General features: G+C 49.1%; 1 protein-coding gene across 1 annotated transcript in view; it reads right to left on the bottom strand.

Moving 5' to 3' along the window:
* Cog2 (conserved oligomeric Golgi complex subunit 2) overlaps window positions 1-23,490 on the bottom strand; it is a 197,298-nt gene that overhangs the window by 144,500 nt on the left and 29,308 nt on the right. The window contains 1 exon segment of the mRNA XM_045748023.2: window positions 17,121-17,236. Coding sequence (XP_045603979.2) covers window positions 17,121-17,236 — 116 coding nt within the window.

Genomic DNA, 23,490 nt, shown 5'->3' with positions numbered 1-23,490 from the left:
TAGTGGTTCGATATGGTGAACACAAATGTAGATACTTATATATAACGTGTGTATAGTGTGAGATAACAGCAAGAGGAGTAGGTTGGGAGCCGCCATTTTGGTGAGGGAGGAGCGTCGTCTGCACGACTTGGCATGTTGTTTACTGATGGCCACTATGATCTTTGGGCACCATACCTGCTTATTTGTTCAGGTATGGTGAATAAAACAGGTAGATACTTATATATAATATGTGTATATAGCGTAATAACACCACAAACAATATTGTTGGATGACAAATATTAGTGCGTCTGGCCTTGAGGGCGGCTGCCGATCACCTGACTGTGTGAGTAGCTACGTCTTATGGCCTTTACTCACCATACAAGCTTAGATGTACAGTTATGGTGAACAAAACATGTAAATACGTATATATAACGTCTGTGTATAGTGAATAAATACAGAAAGAGTATTGTGGGAGGTGATTGAGGGTGAGTGAGGTGGTGTTGAGGGAGGGAGTGGCAGTGAGTGGCTCGCTGGTGTTTGGCGGTCACTCCTCGTTGCTTTTTGACTCACAAGACCAACTTAGTAGTTCGTTATGGTGTACAAAACATGCAGATACTTATATATAACCTGTGTATATAGTGTAACAACAGCAAAAATATTTGTTTATTGTTTTATGAACATAATTGAATCACTAATATGCACACCATAATTTTGAGTACAGCGATGGTTCATACATTTTATTATATAAATATACCACAATTCACTGTATGGAATAATATTACTGCAAAAAAACTAAGAAAAAATCAATCAGAGACATTGAAATAATTAGGTAATAATATATTTGTGGCAACTGCCGTCTGACAGCTCGGGCGGAGTAGACTTCGTCTGGCGAAGGCTCTGCCAACGCCCCTTTTTTACCACACTTCCCTACCCTATTGCGGCTAAAATATGCCACCTACGATTTTTTTTGTTATTTTTTCCGTGATCAGGGAACAAAAATGAACACTTCTATAAGACGAAAGAATTTTTTGGATTTTTTTTTTTTTGTTGCGCCTGTGGGTGTGAATTCCATTTGGGGCCCTAGCGGTTTGAGGGTTAAAGCATTCTGACAAAGAAAGAGATCTAGGGTGGTTCTAGATACAAAACTATGACCTGAGGACCACATAAAGAACGTTGTGTGAGGAGCTTATGCCACGCTTTCTAACTTCAGAATTGCTTTTAAATACATGGATGGCGATATACTAAAGAAATTGTTCACGACTTTTGTTAAGCCAAAGCTAGAATATGCAGCGGTTGTGTGGTGTGCCCATATCTTAAGAAGCACATCAACAAACTGGAAAAGGTGCAAAGACATGCTACTAAGTGGCTCCCAGAACTGAAAGGCAAGAGCTACAAGAAGAGATTAGAGGCATTAAATATGCCATAACTAGAAGACAGAAGAAAAGGTGATATGATCACTACGTACAAAATAGTAACAGGAATTGATAAAATCGATAGGGAAGATTTCCTAAGACCTGGAACTTCAAGAACAAGAGGTCATAGATTTAAACTAGCTAAACACAGATGCCGAAGAAATATAAGAAAATTCACTTTCGCATACAGAGCGGTAGACGGTTGGAACAAGTTAGGTGAGAAGGTGGTGGAGGCCAAGACCGTCAGTAGTTTCAAAGCGTTATATGACAAAGAGTGCTGGGAAGACGGGACACCACAAGAGTAGCTCTCATCCTGTAACTACGCTTAGGTAATTACACTTTGGTAATTACTCCGAGAAGACCTAACAGAGCGTAGGAGAAGAAGCCTGCCCCCACCTGCCCCAAATCCCCAGGAGGAGGAGGAGCCACCCAATGCCACCGCAGGCCACGAGAAATGACTCAAAAAACCAGCTTTGAATGTAATAAAACCCCATTTTCTGGATGAGCCTCAGCGGCTCCCTGCAGCTTTTCAGGCTAATGTATGTTACATTAGACAGGGACACTAGCTAAGGAGTTCAGACCTACCAGGGACCAGCGCCAGAACCTGGCTCCTTCAGAGAGGTTTCAAGGAGCAATGGCCCTGGAAAACCCTCTTGTGGTTGAGGTTTTCCTTATCTGCCATCGACCGGGGTTAGGCACCCAGAAAGGTAGGCATAACAAAACAAACCCCACATGGTAAAAAACTAAAACAAAAAACTGAACAGAGAGGTAGAAACTCCCTACAATCCCAAGGAAACAAGCAAACATCACACTTTACTGCCGCGCCGATCGTCTGCGCAGCCCTCCCCGCCCCGAGAGGGGGAGGGGGGAGCCCTGGACCTACCTCGCCGGCTGCCAAGCTTCAGTTCGGAAGCTAAGCTTCAACCAACGTGAAAAAACCACCGACCGGTGGGAGGGAGGGTTGCCATAGAGCCTCCGGGGCTCACCCAGAAAATGGCATTTCATTACATTCAATGCTGGTTTTCTGTGGGGAGCCCCTATGGCTCCCTGGAGCTTCATACCCAAAGAAAAGGAAAAGAAAGGGCTAACCCGGGAGGCGGCCGCCACAAACTCTGCAACGCGAAGCCGAAACAATAGGATGCAACCTGCGACCCAAGGCAACAAGAATGCACAGGAGCAGATGCGCATAAAGAATGGGCAGCCAAGAACCTGTGCGACCCTCAATTCCCTGCGCCCGAAATGAGCCCGAGACGTCATCAACACAGCAGCAAAAGCTGCAAACGTCCGAACAACACGGGCGCAAAGACAGACCGCAGGCTGGAAGACTGAAAAACTCTGCGGACGACCTGGGAGACCCGAGCCCTGAAACAGGGAACGAGGGGAACTGGATCAAACCAAAGCGCATCCCCCAGACACAGTACACAGGTAACGGTAAAAAGCGCAACCGGACAACATAGGACGCACCCCCGGCCAAACCAATCAAGCATCAATAACCCAAGAACCCCTCCGGAAACCAGCCGTCTCGACCGTCGCCAGGACGGAGAAAGGCTGCACACGTACAAATGTACCACCAGTACCAAAGAGCAGAAACATGAACCGAAGGGGCTACCACAAACTGAGGAGAAGATAAGAAGGCACCCTGATCAAGGACCAGGACTGTGCAGGCGACGCATGAGCAGGCCGGAGGTGAAACAAAACACAAGAAAGCGTACGAAACGGGGCAGATGTGACATCCACCCCGAATGCAAGCCGTAGCGGCTCCGCCAGCGCCGCATAAAACGAGGCAACAGTAAGAAACATCAAATAACTGTAGTCCTGAAAACCCAAGAAGGGGCAAGACAATCCAATGCGAAAGAGAAGACAACGTACAAAGAGCAAGAAAAAGTGCAGAGAAACACCACGAACGTCATACTGTCGCCAAGACAAAGCTTGCAGGTGGGACACCATCAACAATGCCACCTGAACACCACAGAGATGGTGATACCTGCGTCAAAATACCAGACGCGAAGAGCTGAGGAGAAGGCCGAACCAGTCACGAACAGGACCGATTCCACCCACCGAAAGAGGCGGAGCAGCAGGAAAACGCCCCAGGTTTGGACAACTATCAAGCAGCGTCTGAAAAGAAAGCTGGCCCGGCCACCAAGGAACCAGGACTGCTCTCGTGGGAACGGGCTGCAACCGAGCCAGAACCCGAAGCAACAGCTGGACCGGGAGAAGAGGAACAGGTACCCCCACCTCAACCAGTCCTGCCGAAAAGGATCCAACGTGAACGTCTAGCAGGTGGGTAAGGGCGCCACATAAAATGGGAGACGCCTAGACCACGCCAACTCGAAGACGTCAATGGCCAGGAGTCCATACGTCCAGCAGAGTCAACGAAACGAGTCGGCGACGACTGGCCAATCCGCGAACAGAGGAATGAACTGAGACAGCTGTCCGCCAGGACGCAGGACACACCCCGGACATGAATCTCACGGTTAGCCAAACCCCGAGAATCCAGCAAACAAGCCACTCTAAGGAACCAACCCCAAAGGTCAACACCTAAGAGAAACCCTGTGGTTCCGGCATGAACCGCCAGAGAACAGTCTGAATGGAGCTGAATGGTAGAGCACTGAATGACCCCAAACCCACCGAAGCGCAAACACGACAGCCACGAACTCCCAAACAATGTTGTGAGCCCGACGGATGGACAGACTCCACCATCCCCAGCCGACCTGGTGAGCACTAGTCACAAAGCCCCAGCCGGGAGATGACTTGTCCGTGAACACGTGGAGCGAAGGCTCGGGGAGGTGCCAAGGCACGGAACCCCGAAAACCCCAAACAGGAAGCTGGTGACGCAGCACCAACACAAGATCCCCGGACGAACGAACCCAACGATTGCAAGAGACGGAAGGGGAGTCTCCGAAGGAACCAAACAGACGCCGAAGCCAAACCCGACCCCGCAGGCAGACCAGCACGTCGAAGTTCAGACTCCTGCACAACTGCTCGAGCAACCCGGGATCCCCTCACGAATAGCCGAAGGCGGGACCACAGCCGCAGTAACACTTCTGGAGGGAAAGACAAGGAGTGGCCCAATAGCCCTAAACAAGGCCCAGGTCTGAACCTGGGACGGAAACAGATGGAATGGCCTCCAGATCACCAGGAAACCAAACCCAGGGATCTGGAAAGAACCATACCCCTGGCGAGCAGACAAGCGGACCGACTGGAAGCCCACACCAGCCAGTCGTCGAGGTAGGCCAGACACCGAATCTCAAGCAGACTCAGACAGGGCACCAAGATCCGGTAAAGATGCAAAAATACACCAAGAGCCAATAATTGACCTGGAGGACCAGGGCCACCATCCAGGCACCCGGCCCCAACAGAAGCTGGACAGGAGACAACAGTCCCCCGAGGAGGGCATAGAAACCAGGGCGCAGACTGAAGAAGTCCTGAAGAACCGCAGATTAGAAAGGCCCATGTCTGCAAAGAGCAGACAGGAACCCCAGAAAGATGGGGCGGATCGACCACGCCCAACGCACACACCAATAGCGGGACCATACGAGAGTCAACAGAGCAAGCTGCTCCCCCAGCGCCCCGTCAACAGAGAAGGGAACAGAGCCCCTTCTGAAAGAAAAAGTACATATACACATATATACATATCATGTATATACACATACACATACATATACACATACACACAGGGTATGTTACACACACGTGCATATGCACATACACAGTGTACGCATGTACATGCGTACACACACACACATACACTTGAAAAGAAAATTACAAGCCGCCGACCAGTGGGCAGAGCACATGCTGGCCAGGCAAAGAATGCACAAAACTGCATCAAAGGGCCCACCTCGATAACAAAACCTCAAAGTCCCAGCACGACCACAACACGTGCCAAGACTCAAAAGATCAGTCTGCAAGCCAGGAAGACCCCAGAACTCCAGAAGGCAGAAACCAGGTCACACACGAGGAAACAAAGCCCCCTGAACCCACAAAGGGGGCCCAAGAGGAAGAAACCTCCGGAACGAAACCAAAGAACCCAAAGGAACCCAGAATCAAACCAGGGGGAGCCCAAACCACCACATTTTGCCGGCGGAGAAACACCACATTAAGGCAAAGCACAGCCCCCAGACAGAACCCCCTGAGAAACGGTCATAACAGACCAAAAACCGAGGGACAAGGTGTGGGAGCAAGCATAACAGCCAGGGACACTGAGCCCAAAACCCAAGGGGCCCAGACCCAAAACAGACAAAACGGAAACCCCGGTGTAAAATCAACACTCAAACGTTCCCAGAGGAACAGGAAATGGGCAGAAAACACCAGAAAAGCTGAGAAATGACAACAGGAGAATAAAACCCCTGAAAAAAGGTGAAAAACTCACCCAAGAAATTCGCTTGCACACCCAGGCGCATGTAAACAAACCGCAACGCCGCCCTCGTTGCCACCCCGGGAAACCGGCGGAAGAAAATGGCCACCAGAACAGAGGGCTGTGACCGACGCAAAAGATATGAAAACACGCCAGCAACAGTGGGAAGTAAGCAGACTGGATAGGCGAAAAATTCCAACCAGAAGCAGAAAACCCAGGCAGGGGCAAACCGCCCCAGAACTGCTAGCAGGCATGCCCCACAGCCCCGGGAACCTGCAACAGAGGCCTCGGGGCAGAGCCGTCCTCCAAGCCCTCCGCCCTTAAAGAAAAGGAAGAATCCATGGGAAAAGCAGCAAGAAAGGGCCGCTGGTAAGACCCAGAAGCCTTGGCAGGAGGAACAGGCTCGAAAACCTCCGTCCCCAACCCGAACAGGGCAGCCCCCGAAAACCGCCTGAGTCTCGGCCCCAACTAAACCCCGCCCCGACCCCGAAACCCGCAGACGGTCCGGAGGGAACAGGGAGGGAAAGGGGCGAACAGCACCAAACCAAAATGGGGCGGCCCCAGGGCATCTGAGTGGGAAACCAACCTAGCGTGTTGCAGCAACCTAACCTAGCTTGCATCACAGATGCCGCCTGTACTCTGAACATTAATAACATCAGGAGAGTACTGGAGAACAAGCAGAGAATCTCTCTCACAAGACTCCGGGTCAAAGTGTCAGTGACCCAACAGGCAACATGACGGAGGTAAAAGTGACGACTGTCACCCGGAGACAAGGGCACAGCAACCAATGATCCCATACAAGACGGGTTGGAACCCTAAAGACACAGTGAATGGTCCACCGAGCCCCGACAGGGGTTTCCAGGGCCCGTAGGGGTAACAACTACGGGAAGCCCGGGCAAGGTGTTGCTAACCGGTTAAACACCCAAAAATAACATGGGGGGTAGAGACAACAACGAAAATCCCTGCGACGTGTACAATGACGGGGACCTAGCAGAGGGCCACCAAACACTACCAGTGGAACTATAGCCACACTAGGCAGACCCCCACCAGGCAAATGAAAATAAAAAACAAAAGAAAAACCCCGCAAAAGTACACCGTCTCCAGAGGCAACAGGAACTGGTCGCCGCTTAGGTGGCAGGTCACGCAACACCTTGACGCCCTAACCAGCAAAAACCAGTCCCTACCCAGGGCCAAACAAGGGCCCCAAGCCCCAGCTGGTCCCAAGGGCAAGGCAAATGTGGAGCAATAAGAACCTCTACGGGAATGGTTCCCGAACGCCCCAGGAAAGATAACTCTGTCACGCAGGGGCAGTAATCACAGGGCGCTTAGGGAAGGAAGCCCCTAAGTGCATGCAGCCACGGTACTGATGAGGAACACCTGGCCACCGCACAACACAACACACGGCAGTGAACGCCACACATGTCAAACACCGCCTAGGAAACTGAGGCCAGAGAAGCGTCTATCCTGGTTGACATTAGCTTACGAACTGATGCTAGGCAGCCGGCACGGTAAGGTCTGGGGCATCCCTCTCCCCCTCTCGGGGCGGGGAGGGCTGCGCGGACGATCGGCGCAGCAGTAAAGTGTGATGTTTGCTTGTTTACTTGGGATTGTAGGGAGTTTCCATCTCTCTGTTCGTTTTTTTGTTTTAGTTTATTACCATGTGGGGTTTGTTTTGTTATGCCTACCTTTCTGGGTGCCTAACCCCGGTCGATGGCAGATAAGGAAAACCCCAACCACAAGGGGGTTTTCCAGGGCCATTGCTCCTTGAAACCTCTCTGAAGGGGCCAGGTTCTGGCGCTGGTCCCTGGTAGGTCTGACCTCCTTCTGAACTCGCTAATGTATGTCTAATATAACATACATTAGCCCGATAAGTTCCAGGGAGCTGTAGGGGCTCTCCACAGAAAACCAGCGTTAAATGTAATGAAACGCCATTTCCTGGGTGAGTCCTGTAGGCTCTCCGGAGCTATCCAAGCTGATATGGATATCCCTAACTTTGGCTTCAGTCGATGTGGGTGGAGTTCTAGGCCTACCGGGGATCCACGTGCCAGAACCTGGCCCCCTCAGAGAGGCACGGGGAGCAATGGCCCATAGAATACACATGTGATTTTGGAGCATTCTATACCTGCCTTCGACCAGGACAGGCACCCAGAGAGGTAAGTGGCACAAACAAACCCCTATTCTGGTTAAAACAACGAAAATAGACAAATGAGTGGACAGAACTCCCCAACTGAAAAAGAGCAAACAAGCATGACGTCACACGAGCCACACCACATGTCCCCATTCCTGGGAGGGGGAAGAGGAAGCCCCAGATCCCCGCGCTGGTGACCCAACCTGCAGTTCTGAGGCTGGATATGAAAATACGCGAAAAAAACGCCGACCAGAGGGAGGGAGGGTTGCCAGGGAGCCTCCAAGACTCACACAGTGAATGGTGTTTCATTACATTCAACATTGGTTTTCTGGGGGAAAATCCTATGGCTCCCCGGAGCTACTTCACCAAAGATAAAAAAAGGTGACTTATCCGGGAGGTAGTCAGTGCACCCACACTTCGAATCAAAGTGGAGACAGGCTGCAGCTGCTATACCAAGCGACACAGGTCCGACTAGGCCTAGGAACGTTAACGAGGAAGCGTGCAGCCAGGACCCTGTTCGACCGCCAAAAACCCCATGCCCGAATGTCAGTCCAGAATATGTTACCAAAGATGGCAGCAAGAGCAGCAAACTTATGAACATCATGAGCATGGGGATAGACCGCAGGCTGGCTAGGCTTAATAACCCTGCAGATGACCTGAGAGACCCGTACCCGCAAACAGGAAAGAAGGGAGACTGGATCAACCCAAAGTGCGTCCCCAGACACAGAAGTCATGGCGCACAAATAACGGCAGAGGGCTGCAACCGGACACAACACATGATGCACCCTCGGCCTGATCAACCAAGCATCAACCACCCAAAGACCACTCCGGAAACCAGCAATCTTATTTTTCGCCAGAAAAGAAGGAGACAGCTGCAGACAAGCAAACCTATCACCACAATCAAAAGAGCAGAAACCCCGGAGAAGAAACATGAAGCTCCGCAACCTGGCCCCCAGAGGCCAATGCCAACAGGAAAAGAGCCTTTGAAAAACAATCTTGAACCAAAGAGGCCACAGTTATTTGTGGCCCCTTTGGTTCAAGGTGGCCCCTTTGTGCCACAGGTATCAACATAAGAGCAGTTTGCTGCTCTTGGTGTTGGCACCAAGAGCAGCAGACTTACGCACGTCATGGCCACGGGAATAGACCGCAGGGCGGCCAGACTTAATAACCCTGCGGATGACCTGAGAAACCCGTACCCGCGAACTGGTTAGAAGAGAAACATGATCAACCCAGAGCGCGTCCCCAGACACAGAAGCCGTGGTGCGCAAATAACGGCAGAGGGCCGCAACCAGACACAACACAAGATACACACCCAGCCTGACCAACCAAGCATCAACAACCCAAGGACCCCCTGGAAAGCAGCAGACTCATTCCTCGCCAGAAAAGAACGAGACAGATGCAAACAAACAAGAGAGCTTCGGAAAAACAAACCTGAACCGAAGGGGCCACAATAAACCGAGGCGAAGATAGTTTAGGAGGAGTAGGTCTGTATATTAAAGAAGACCTGGTATGCACAGAACTATTAAATTCAACTAATGAGGTGGTAGAGGTACTTGGAATGAAGGTAGAGAAACTAAACCTAATTATTATTCTAATATATAAACCGCCAGATACAACGATTGAGGAATTCACAGAACAGATGCACAAAATAGAGAACATACTTGACAACCTAGCAAACCCAGCTCCAGATATTATCTTTCTTGGAGATTTCAATTTACCGAGTCTAAGATGGAGAACGGCAAACACAAATATCATAGCAGGGAATGACCCGGGAAATAACCAACCACAGGTTAGAGAACTTTTGAGATTCTGTGACAAATTCTCGCTCAATCAACAGATTACAGAACCAACTAGGAACGAAAACACACTAGACTTGTTATTCACAAACAATGATGAACTAATCAGGGATATCACAATCTCAGATACTTCATACTCAGACCATAAGCTCATTGAAGTGCGAACTAGCATAAATAACGGTAGTAGGTCTAAGAGACCCAACAAGCGAAAAGGAATATTCAATCAATTCAATTTCAACAATAAGAGGATTGACTGGGAAAAAATAAATGTAGACCTTGCAACCATTCAATGGGAGACGGTCTTAAGCGACAAAACTCCCACACAGGGAATAGCTCAACTGACAGCTGAAGCTTACAAGGTCTGCTTGAAGCACGTACCTGTGAGGAGGGGCAGAAAGAGGACCACTCTAGAAAGAGAACGGAGACGACTGTACAGGAGAAGGAAAAAAATAACGGAAATGCTTCGGCAGACACAACTATCACAAGCAAGGAAAACAAGCCTAAGCAGGGAGATTGAGGAAATAGAACAAACGTTGAAGCGATCATATGAGTCCGAGGAAATGGAATTGGAACAGAAAGCTATACAAGAGATAAGGAAAAATCCGAAATATTTTTTCACATACGCAAAATCAAAATCCAAAACCTCGACCAGTATTGGACCGTTAATTACAAATGAAGGTACGTACACAGAGGACAACAAAGAGATTAGTGAAATTCTAAGAAGCCAGTATGAGGCTATGTTTAGCACACCAATAAACAACATGAAAGTTGATGACCCAGACAGCTTCTTTATGAATGACATTCAAGCTGCAGATAATATAACGGATATTACCACAAACTCGGAAGACTTTGAAAGAGAAATTGATAATATGCCTATGCACTCAGCTCCTGGGCCTGACTCATGGAATTCAATATTCATAAAGAAATGTAAAGTACCAGTAGCGAGAGCACTCAGCGTAATATGGAGAAAGAGCCTGGATACAGGGGAGATACCAGCAGCACTTAAATCTGCAGATATAGCTCCGTTGCACAAGGGGGGGAGTAAAGCCTTGGCAAAAAATTATAGGCCAGTTGCACTAACATCACACATAATAAAAGTGTTTGAAAGAGTGATTAGGAATCAAATTTCTAGTTTTATGGAAAACAATGAATTGCACAATCCAGGACAACATGGATTTAGAGCGGGAAGATCCTGTCTGTCACAGTTACTCAACCACTATGACAAAATCACAGAAGCCCTAGAAGAAAAGCAAAATGCAGATGTTGTATACACAGACTTTGCAAAGGCGTTCGACAAATGTGACCATGGGGTGATAGCTCACAAAATGAGGTCAATGGGAATAACTGGAAAAGTAGGACGCTGGATACTCAATTTCCTGTCGAACAGAACATAAAGAGTAACAGTCAATCAGATAAAATCGAGTCCAAGCGATGTTAAAAGCTCTGTACCTCAAGGTACAGTCCTTGCACCGCTACTGTTCCTTATTCTCATATCTGATATAGACAAAAATACACGCCACAGCTTCGTGTCGTCCTTTGCAGATGACACAAAAATCAGCATGAAAATTACCTCTGCTGAAGACATTGAAAAACTACAAGCAGATGTCAACAAAGTTTTTGATTGGGCAGCAGAAAATAACATGATGTTTAACAGTGATAAATTTCAGGTACTCAGGTACGGCAAAAATGAGGATCTGAAACATAATACAGGGTACAAAACACAATCGAATCTTCCCATAGTAGGAAAACAGCATGTCAAGGATTTGGGAATAATGATGTCCGACGATCTAACGTTTAGGGAGCATAACCAAGCAAATATCGCGTCAGCCAGAAAAATGATCGGATGGATTACGAGAACTTTCAAATCCAGGGATCCCATCACAATGGTTGTACTCTTCAAGTCACTTGTGCTGTCCCGTCTCGAGTACTGCTCAGTACTCACTTCCCCCTTCAGAGCAGGAGAGATTGCTGAAATAGAGGGAATACAGAGAACATATACGGCACGCATAGACGAGATAAAACACCTAAATTATTGGGATCGTCTCAAAGCTCTCCAAATGTACTCTCTAGAAAGGAGACGAGAGAGATACCAAATAATATACACCTGGAAAATACTGGAGGGTCAGGTCCCAAATCTACACAGTAAAATAACAATGTACTGGAGTGAACAATATGGAAGAAAATGCAAGATTGAACCTGTGAAGAGCAGAGGTGTCATAGGCACAATCAGAGAGCACTGTATAAACATCAGGGGTCCGCGGTTGTTCAACGTCCTCCCAGCGAGCATAAGAAATATTGCCGGAACAACCGTGGACATCTTCAAGAGAAAACTGGACGGTTTTCTAAGAGAAGTTCCGGATCAGCCGGGCTGTGGTGGGTACGTGGCCCTGCGGGCCGCTCCAAGCAACAGCCTGGTGGACCAAACTCTCACAAGTCGAGCCTGGCCTCGGGCCGGGCTTGGGGAGTAGAAGAACTCCCAGAACCCCATCAACCAGGTATCAACCAGGTATAGAAACAAGAGCATAACGGCCAGAGACAAAGATGGCGCAGGCGCCGCTCAAGCAGGCCGGAGGCAAACAATACCTGAGACAGCCTGCGCAACGGTGCAGAAGGAATATCAAAACCGAAATTAAACTGTAGCGGCTCCGCCAGTACTGCACGAAACAAGGCAACAGTAAGCGTTAAGCTGACAGTCACAAGCCCTCACGAGAGAAGGACAAGACCATGTCAACAAAACCACAGGATACCTACGAAGAGACAAAAAGAAAAGGATGGACTGCTAGCCAAACCCCATGCCACCGCCGAGACGAAGCACACACGTGGGACACCATCAAGAAATCACCTGATCACCAAAGATGGTGAGAAACTCGATAGATTCGAGGAGAACACCGAACCAGCCCTGATACAAACTGGACCAATCAATAGAAGAGGCGGTGTTGGAGGAAAACCCCTGGGTTCGGACACCGAGCAAGCAGCGACCGAAACCAAGACTAGCAAGGAACCAGAAGGAACGTCCGTCAGGGAACCAGAAACCCAAACCCAGCGAGCCAGGAAAGAACCAACCCGGGCGAGCAGACACGCCCTGTCCAGGAGGAACCCGCTTCCCTCCCGGGACCCCAAAAGGACCAACAAGGCCAATAACGGATGGCAACAAGAAGCCGCCGCTTGCGAAAAGAACTGAACCGTAGACTCTGTAAACAGCAAAAAGAAAATGGCGATGAAAACCAAAGAGCCAGGGCCCAGGCAGAGGCCAACGAGGAAGCGAGCACCACGAGCCGACACACGAGACGCAAAGCGAAAAACAGCGACACCACAACCTGCAGGAGCAGTGCAATTAGCTCCAGCAGGGCAAAACGACACATACGAAGCAGAGTAACAGATGAGGAGAACTACCAAGGACGTGTACCGCACTAAGGCAAAAATGTACCGCCCGACAAAGGAACACAAGGAAAAGGCCATAGCCAGGGCCATAATCCGAGTTCCCCCTGTCCCAACAAAATGGAACAGTAAGGGTAGGAGTGGGTGATTGGAACCCACAGCCACCATTAGACATTGCAACACAGAAGCTGGTAAGGACATACAAGAAGATGAAAGAACTCAGTCCTTCAACTGAACAGCGGGCTGTCCAAGTGCAGGGAATTGAACATGTACACAGTCCAACCTAGTACCAACACTAGTCTAGCCAATAAGCACATACTAAGACACACAACAATGTGTAGTATAGAGGTAGGAAATGTAAGAAAAATCGAATGCACATGATCAAGTAAATATACAATTACACTCCAATGTATACAGGAAAGTGCAGCCAGGCACTGAACGATGACGGCCAAGGAAGGAGTGACCAGAAGCCATGACTGAGTCAAGGAACAAGTATCCAGAAAGCATTGACTGAGGCAACAAACGAGTGCCCAGCAAGGAATGAGTATCCGGAAAGCAAAGACTGAGTTAAGGAATGAATGTCCATCTGATGATCCATGGAACCCTTCCCCACAATCAGGCCTTAGCTTTGGGCTGAGGAGCATTAATATAAGCACATAGGAAGGTCATGTTAAGAAGCAAGCAAAGTGGCCAATAAGCACGCTAAAACAACACCCAACACTCATCCAAAAACCAAGAACCAGCGCCTGGCTGACCGTGTCACCAGATCGTATTCTCTCACCTGTAATGTGTAGACACTATTGTGTCACAACACAGCTGAGCCATGTAATATTCCGGGAGTAATGCTAGTAGATCCTGTCCAGAGATGTGTGAACAATAGATGAGGTGTAGAGTAAAAGTGGAGGCGGCACCACTCCTAGCCACTCCACACCCTTAAAAGCAGAGAAATAACCAAGTATTCTCCTCATATATAAAACCCAGAACTTTCCCAGTATGCAGGGGGCTATGACTGGAAAGAAGATGAGCGAGAGCGGCGTAGAATCCGCGATAAAGGACGTGGAACACCAACACATGTTTACACCATGTTTACAAAAGGTCTTTTGGGAATAAAGTATGCAATGCGTTATAATCTGAAAGCAAATGAAGTTGAAGCAGTTGAAAAGCCTGATTTCAGGAGAGGTCATTATGGGGAACTCAGACATTTCATTAAGGAATTTGAATGGAAAGACTTGCTGTTAGGACATGAAGTAAATGAGATGTATGTCAAGTTTTGTGAAATATATGATAAAAGCACAAAAAAATTTATACCAAAGCAGAGATGCAGAACTAGGAAACAGGATTGGTTCAACAGAAATTGAAAGAGGGCCAGAGAACAAGACATAAAAATGGAATCAATATAGGAAGAGGCCAAACCCCCAAACATACCAGCGATACAAAGATGCGAGAAACAACTACACGGCAGTGAGAAGAGAGGCAGAAAGAAATTTTGAAAAAGGGACTGCGGACAAATGTAAAACAGAACCAGGTCTATTCTATAAATTCATAAACAAAAAATTGCAGGTAAAGAATAATATCCAGAGGCTGAAAATGGGAGATGGATTCATTAAAATTAAAAGGAAATGTGTGAAACATTAAATGAAAAGTTCCAAAGCGTGTTTGTACAAAACGAAATCTTCAGGGAACCCGACACAATAAGAATTCCAGAGAACAACATTGAGCACATAGAGGTGTCTAGAGACGAATTGGAAAAAATGCTCAAGGAGCTAAGAACAAAGCCCACTTGTTAATGTAAGTAAGAACAAAGTCTCATTTGGTTCCGTGCCAGGTTTGGACTTGGCTGGGTCTGGTCTGGGATTCTTGGACTGCATCTGTGTCCCTCCCTCCTGCGGCGTTGCTCTGGCTGCAGTACTGTATCTCCTTCGGCTATTCTTGGGGGGAGGGGGGTTCCCGGGTCACTCGTCGGTTGCTCGAGCAGCTGTGCAGCAGTCTGAATTTTGCCTTACCAGTTTTCCCGCTTGGTTGGGTTTGGCTTCGAAAGATTTTTTGGTTCATTTGGAGCAGTCCCTTCCGCCACTCTTGGGATCAATGGGTTCATTTCATGGGGGGGCCTTGCATCGGTTGCTGAGTCTTCGACTTCCTCTTTGGGTGTTTTGGGGTTCAGTGCCTTGGTGGATTCTGGTGGATTTGGTAGATTTGGCTATGGTGGATTCCGCTCGTTCAGGGCTCTGTGATTCAGCTCCATTCGGATTGTGCCTGATGGATCTTTGTCTGAACCGGAGGGGGGAGGGGGGGCACTTCGGTCCATGGCTTTTTGGGGCTATTCGCTCTTCGAGTGGCTCTTCTGCTGAGTTCTCGGGGTTTAGCTCTTTGTGCGGTTCACATCCAGAGGGTGTCCACACGAGATGGTCTGTCTCGGTTGTGTTCAGGGTGTAAGTCACTTCTGCTCCATTCCGTAAGCTCTCTCGTGCAATTTTTCACCTCAAGCCTGCTCATGAGCTGCCTGAAACATCCTAGTCTTTGAATCAGGAGCTCTCTTCTCTCTCTTCTCCTTGGTTTGTTGTGGCCCCTTAGGCTTGAGATTGCTTTGTGAAGGGGTTGTTTTTGTTGACTTTGGCCACTGTGGGTCGGGTTGGGAAACTTCATGCTCTTCTCCGGTGCAGAGGTTTCTGCTCCTTTGGCCCTGGGGGGGCGTTATGTTCATTGGCAGCTGTCTCCTTCTTTCTGGGGAAGAATGAGATTGTGGGCTTCCGGAGGGTCTGAGGGTTATTGATGCTTCGCTGGTCAGGCTGGGGGTGCAACATGTTCTGTGTCCAAATGCAGCTCTCTGCCGTTATCTGCGCACCTCGGGTTCTGTATCCATGGATGAGCTTCGAGTGGATCCTGTGTCCCTCATTCCCTATCCCCAAGGCTCAAGTCTCTCAGGTCGTCCTTAGGATTATCAAGGCTATTCAGCCTGCAGTCTACCCTCATGCTCATGATGTGTGGAAGTTTGCGGCTCTTGTTGCAGTCTTTGGTGACGTGTGTAACATGTATTGGATTGACATTCGGGTGCGGGGGTTTTGGAGGTCGAACAGGGTCCTGGCCGCCTGTTATCTTGTTAACGTTCCAGGTCCTCAGCGGCCTAGCGTGGCTTTGGGGCACTTGCCAGCTATTCGTCTTCGTCATGAGGCATGCGGTGCTGCCGCTTTCAGAGTAAGTCCCTTTTATCTTATCTGTGGGTATATAGCTTCAAGGAGCCAATGGGACTCACCTCAGAAAACCAGCGTTGAATGTAATGAAATGGCATTTTCTGGGTTCAGTTCTGGTGGCGTCCTGAAACTATCCCTCCCTCTGGTCGGCAGCTTTGTTATCAGTCTACAAACTACCAGTGTCAGCGTGTGAGCCGCCTGGGCGGGGCCCCTCCCCCTTCCAAGGGGGAGGGGGTCACTAACAGGCGGGCATGCTATTTGATTAGACATTTGCTTGTTTGTTGTTTACTTTTGGGGGTAGTTCTTGGACTCTGTTTTGTATTGGGTTGCAATGTTTTACCAGTAGGGGTTTGTATTGGTTCACCTACCTGTCTATGTCTGTGTGATACCCCCGGTTGATGGCAGACACGACTATACTCTCAATAAGTGGAGTGTTCATACACCATTGCTCCCTGCGCCTCTCTTGGGAAACCAGGTTCTGGCTCATGGTTCCCGGTAGGCAAAGAACCACTCAATAAATGTCACCGCTCCATGCACATTTGTGAGGGGGCCCTGGTTGTGGTGCTGGTCCCCAGTAGACCTATAGAACTCCACAGCTGGTGCGACCTAGTAAATAGTACCATCTAAGTGTATAGTAGCTTCAGGGAGTTACAAGGGGCTCTCCCCCAGAGAGGACTGATATGGCTGGTGTGACTCAGTAGTGAGAAGTCATCTCAGAGAGACATCAGGGGCTCCTCCAGAAAATACAGATGCTACTAATATTGGTTTACACTTTCTAATTTTAATACAAAACCTGAGTAAAACATAAAAAGACATCAAACTAATCCCATGAAATCCAGAGTACTCCAACTGGAGATACCTGATAAAATGTTAACAGATACATACCTGTTTGATATCTGGGTAAGCCTGTGCATTAGGGATTTTTGCTTAATTAATGTTTGCCTCCTCTCTAAGTCCTGAGATGTGGTAGAAATAGCATCGTCTAGCAGCTTCTCCACACTCTAGAATATGAACAAATGTTTAGTTTATTTCAAACAATACAGCAGACTCCTAGTTCTGTAAGGAATATGTTCCTTGTAACAATATGCAAAGCTAAACTATGTAAGGTTTTATTAAGGATCTTCTGGGAAAAATAAGATACATTCCTGGACGAGGATATTTATTGAACAAAATCAGGACTGAGCATATCATTGAGGTGCTCCCTAAGGTAAGATCCACTGTGTCATCAGTATGGGAGCCAGCACAATCAGGCAGAATGACACTGCCCCAGAGTCCCAGAGACCTTTACAAATTGCCCCTGCATGGTCATTAAGGTACTAGATAGTCACTGGAGATTATTTAATCCAGCTAAGAATGACTAACAGAGATACATTCATAAACTTGAAGTCAAACAAAATCCCTTCTTGGCATCACAAGTGAAAGGAAATCACAGGAAAGTGCATTGGATAACAACCAGTTGGCCTGATTGAATACCAATGCCAACCCAGAACCGGCAAGACCAAGAGGAATGGCTGGATACCCCAGGAAAAATTGAATGCTCCGAAACAGCCAAAATGCTAAGATCCAGCAATAGAAGTGGCCCAAAAAACCAGCGTTGAATTAAATGAAAAGCCATTTTTCTGGGTGAGTCCCGGAGGCTCCCTGGAGCTATCCAGGCTGAATGGATATATATAACTTTCTGGCATAAGTCAATGCATGGAGTTCTTGACTACAAAGGACCACGAGCCAGAACCTGGCCCCATCCGAGAGGCACGAGGAGCAATGGCCTATAGAGAACCCCCCCCCCCCGTATTATTGGAAGCATTCTGTCTGCCATCGAACGGGATAGGCACCCAGAGAGGTAGGCGCCCTAAAACAAACCCCCCTATTCAGGGAAAACTATTGCGACCAAAGACCGAACAAGTGGACAGAACTCCCCAAACAAAAACTAGCAAACGAGCATGACGTCATCACGTCGCCGCGCCGCTGTCTGCACAATCCCCCCTCCTTGTGAGGAAGAAGGGGCAGCCCCAGACACAACCGCCGACGACCCAACCTACAGTTCTTAGGCTGGATGTCAAAAACGCGAAAAACCAGCGTTGAATGTAATGAAACGCCATTTTCTGGGTGAGCCCCGGAGGCTCCCTGGAGCTTATCAGGCTAATGTATGTTATATTAGCCCAGGACATAAGCTAAGGAGTTCAGACCTACCAGGGACCAGCGCCAGAACCTGGCCCCTTCAAAGAGGTTTCAGGGAGCAAATGCCCTGGAAAACCCCTTTGTGGTTGGAGTTTTTGCTTATCTGCTATCGACCGGGGTTAAGCACCCAGAAAGGTAGGCATGACAAAAACCTCACATGGTAAAAAACTAAAACAAAAAAACGAACAGAGAGGTAGAAACTCCCTACAATCCAAAGGAAACAAGCAATCAAGCAAACATCACACTTTACTGCCGCGCCGATCGTCCGCGCAGCCCTCCCCGCCCCGAGAGGGGGAAGGGGCAGCCCCGGACCTGATGCGCCGGCTGCCAAGCTTCACTTTGGAAGCTAAGCTTCAACCAACGCGAAAAAACCGCCGACTAGTGGGAGGGAGGGTTGCCAGGGAGCTTGCGGGGGCTCACCCAGAAAATGGCATTTCATTACATTCAACGCTTGTTTTCTGTGGGGAGCCCCTATGGCTCCCTGGAGCTTCATACCCAAAGAGAAGGAAAAGAAAGGGCTAACCCGGGAGGCGGCCGCCACAAACTCTGCAACGCGAAGCCGAGACAACAGGATGCAACCTGCGACCCAAGGCAACAAGAACGCACAGGAGCAGACGCGCATAAAGAATAGGCAGCCAAGAACCTGTGCGACCCTCAATTCCCTGCGCCCGAAATGAGCCCGAAACGTCACAGACACAGCAGCAAAAGCTGCAAATGTCTGAACAGCATGGGCGCAAAGACAGACCGCAGGCTGGAAGACTGAAAAGCTCTGCGGACGACCTGGGAGACCCGAGCCCTGAAAACAGGGAATGAGGGGAACGGGATCAACCACAGCGCATCCCCAGACACGATACGTAGGTAACGGCAAAAAGCACAACTGGACAACACAGGACGCACCCCCAGCTAAATCAATCAAGCATCAAGAACCCAAGAACCCCTCTGGAAAGCAGCTGTCTCGACCGTCGCCAGGACAGAGAAAGGCTGCACACGTACAAACCTACCACCAGTACCAAAGAGCAGAAACATGAACCGAAGGGGCTATCACAAACTGAGAAGATAAGAAGGCACCCTGATCAAGGACCAGGACAGTTCAGGCGACGCATGAGCAGGCCGGAGGTGAAACAAAACACAAGAAAGCGTACGAAATGTCATACTGTCGCCAAGACGAAGCTCGCAGGTGGGACACCATCAACAAATCCACCTGAACACCACAGAGATGGTGATACCCGTGTCAAAATACCAAACACGAAGAGCCGAGGAGAAGTCCGAACCAGTCACGTACAGGCCCGATTCGACTTGCCGAAAGAGGCGGAGCCGCGGGAAAACGCCCTGGGTTCGGACACCTATCAAGCAGCGTCTAAAAATAAAGCTGGGCTGGCCACCAAGGAACCATAAGGACTGCTCTCGTGGGAATGGGCTGCAACCGAGCCAGAACCCAAAGCAACACCTGGACCCGGAGAAGAGGAACAGGTACCCCCACCTCGACCAGTCCTGCCGAAAAGCATCCACCGTGAATGCCTCGCAGGAGGGTAAGGGCACCACATAAAATGGGCGACGCCTAGACCACGCCGACTCGAAGACGTCCATGGCCAGGAGTCCATACGTCCGACAGAGCCAACAAAACGAGTCGGCAACAACTGGCCAATCCGTGAACAGAGGAATAAACCGAGACAGCTGTCCGCCAGGACGCAGGACACACCCCGAACATGAACCTCACAGTTAGCCAAACCCCGAGAATCCAGTAAACAAGCCACTACGGAACCAACCCCAAAGGTCAACACCTAAGAGAAACCCTGTGGTTCCAGCAAGAACTGCCAGAGAACAGTCTGAACAGAGCTGAATGGTAGAGCACCGAGTGACCCAAACCCTCCGAAGCGCAAACCACACAGCCATGAACACCCGAACCGTGCTGTGAGCCCGACGGACAGACAGACTCCATCAACCTCGGCCGACCTGGTGAGCACTGGGCACAAAGCCCCAGCCGAGAGACGACCCGTCCGTGAACACATCGAGCGAAGGCTCGGGGAGGTGCCAAGGCACGGAACCCCGAAAACCCCAAAGAGGAACCTGGTGACGCAGCACCAACACAAGATCCCCGGAGGAACCCAAGGAATGCAAGAGGCGGAAGGGGAGTCTCCGCAGGAACCAACCGACGCCGTAGCCAAACCCGACTCCGCGGGCAGACAAGCACGCCGAAGTGCAGACTCCCACACAACCGCCCAAGCAACCGCTGAGCAACCCGGGACCCCCTCCTGAACAGCCAAAGGCGGAACTACAGCCGCAGTAACACTTCTGGAGGGAAGACAATGAGGGGCCCAAGAGCCTTAAACAAGGCCCAGGTCTGAACCCGGGACGGAAACAGATGGAAAAACCTCCAGATCACCAGGAAACCAAACCCGGCGATCTGGAAAGAACCATCCCCTGGCGAGCAGACAAGCGGACTGACTGGGAGCCCACACCAGCCAGTCGTCGAGGTAGGCCAGACACCGAATCTCAGACTCAGACAGGGCACTAAGATCCGGTAAAGATGCAAGGAGTATACGAAGTGCCCATTACAAAATAGGGAAGGCAATAAAAACAGCAAACCTGAAGCCCCACCACCAACCGTGCTAGCCCCAGAAAAACTGGAGAGGAACGTGCCAAGAAGTGACCTGGAGGTGCAGGACCACCATCCATGCACCCGGCCCCAACAGAATCCGAACAGGAGACAACAGTCCTCCGAGGAGGGCAGAGGATAAAGGGCGCAGACTGAAGAAGTCCAGAAGAACTGCAGACGGGAAAAGCTCATGACTGCAAAGAGCAGACGGGAAGCCCAGAAGGATGGGGCGGATCGACCACGCCCCACGCACCCACGAAGAGGAAATGACGAAGCGCAGGGGAAGAAGCCCACTCCGCCAGCTCTGAACCCCCCCAAGGGGGAGAAGCCGTCCTCCGACGCCAGCAGAGGCCGGAAGACAACCCAAAGCGCCCACCAACAGCGGGACCAAGCGAGAGGCAACAGAGCAAGCTGCTCCCCCAGCGCCCAGTCAACAGAGAAGGGAACAGAACCCCTTCCGAAAGAAAAAGTACACTACCCAAGTCATGAGGAGAGACTACGGGAATTAAACCACACTTCGCTGGAAGATGAAGTGAGGGGAGACCTGATCACCACATTCAAGATACCCAAGGGAATCGACAGGGTCGATAAGGACAGGCTATGTAACACAAGGGGCACACGCACTAGGGGACACAGGTGGAAACTGAGTACCCAAAAGAGCCACAGATAGAATTATTTTTTTTTTTTTTTTTTTTTTTTTTTTTTTTTTAGTGTCAGAATGGTAACGGAAAAGCACTAGGAAGTAATGTGGTGACTCCACACACAAGTAACGAGGCTGACCCCCATACAATGTCACATGTAGACATGATAGAGCCCAAAAGGCACAGGAACCTATACACCTGTTGATAGACGGTTGAGAGGCGGGACCAAGGAGCTCAACCCCCGCAAGCACAACTAGGTGAGGACATATATTATAAAAGTACAAGTCGCCGACTAGTGGGCAGAGAGCACTACGCCGGCCAGACAAAGAAGGCACAAAACTGCATCAAAATGCCCACCTCGACAGCAAAACCGCAAAGTCCCAGCACAACCACAACATGTGCCAAGACCCAAAAAGCTCAGTCTGCAAGCCAGGAAGACCCCGGAACCCCAAAAGGCAGAACCGGGTCACACGAGGAAACAAAGTCCCCTGAACCCACAAAAGGGGGCCCAAGAGGAAGAAACCTCCAGAACGAAACCAAGGAACCCAAAGGAACCCAGAATCGAACCAGGGGGAGCCCAAACCACCACATTTGCCGGCGGAGAACACCATTGAAAGGCAAAGTACAGCCCCCAGCAGAACCCCCTGGGAAAACGGGCCCAACAGACCGAAAACCGAGGGACAAGGTGTGGGAGCAAGCATACCAGCCAGGGGCACTGAATCTAAACCCATAGGCTCAGACCCAAAATCAACACCCAATTGTTCCCAGAGGAGCAGGCAACGGCAAGAAAACACCAGAAAAACAAAGAAACGACAACAGGAGAACAAAAACCCTGAAAAAAATTGAAAACTCACCAGAGACGCTCGCTCGCACACCCAGACGCATGTAAACAAACCGCAAACCGACTCGTTTTTCGGCTGCCAGGGATCATAACAATACACATGTGCACACACACAGAGCGTACACATGTACATGCGTACACACACACATACACTTTAAAAGAAAAGTACAAGTCGCCGACCAGTGGGCAGAGAGCACCACGCCGGCCAGGCAAAGAAGGCACAAAACTGCATCAAAAGGCCCACCTCGACAACTAAACCTCAAAGACCCAGCACAACCAGCTGTATCATTGACAAGTGTAATAGTGAAAGTATTGGAAAAACTAATCAAAACTAAATGGGTAGAACACCTAGAGAGAAATGATATAATATCAGACAGACAGTATAGTTTTCGATCTGGAAGATCCTGTGTATCGAATTTACTCAGTTTCTATGATCGAGCCACAGAGATATTACAGGAAAGAGATGGTTGGGTTGACTGCATCTATCTGGACCTAAAAAAGGCTTTCGACAGAGTTCCACATAAGAGGTTGTTCTGGAAACTGGAAAATATTGGAGGGGTGACAGGTAAGCTTCTATCATGGATGAAAAATTTTCTGACTGATAGAAAAATGAGGGCAGTAATCAGAGGCAATGTATCAGAATGGAGAAATGTCACAAGTGGAGTACCACAGGGTTCAGTTCTTGCACCAGTGATGTTTATTGTGTACATAAATGATCTACCAGTTGGTATACAGAATTATATGAACATGTTTGCTGATGATGCTAAGATAATAGGAAGGATAAGAAATTTAGATGACTGTCATGCCCTTCAAGAAGACCTGGACAAAATAAGTATATGGAGCACCACTTGGCAAATGGAATTTAATGTTAATAAATGTCATGTTATGGAATGTGGAATAGGAGAACATAGACCCCACACAACCTATATATTATGTGAGAAATCTTTAAAGAATTCTGATAAAGAAAGAGATCTAGGAGTGGTTCTAGATAGAAAACTA

The sequence above is a fragment of the Procambarus clarkii genome, chromosome 24 (genome assembly GCF_040958095.1).
Source record: "Procambarus clarkii isolate CNS0578487 chromosome 24, FALCON_Pclarkii_2.0, whole genome shotgun sequence".
In the NCBI taxonomy this organism is placed as follows: domain Eukaryota; kingdom Metazoa; phylum Arthropoda; class Malacostraca; order Decapoda; family Cambaridae; genus Procambarus; species Procambarus clarkii.
The sequence above is the reverse complement of the archived record's forward strand: the minus strand, read 5'-3'. Positions and strand labels throughout refer to the sequence as shown.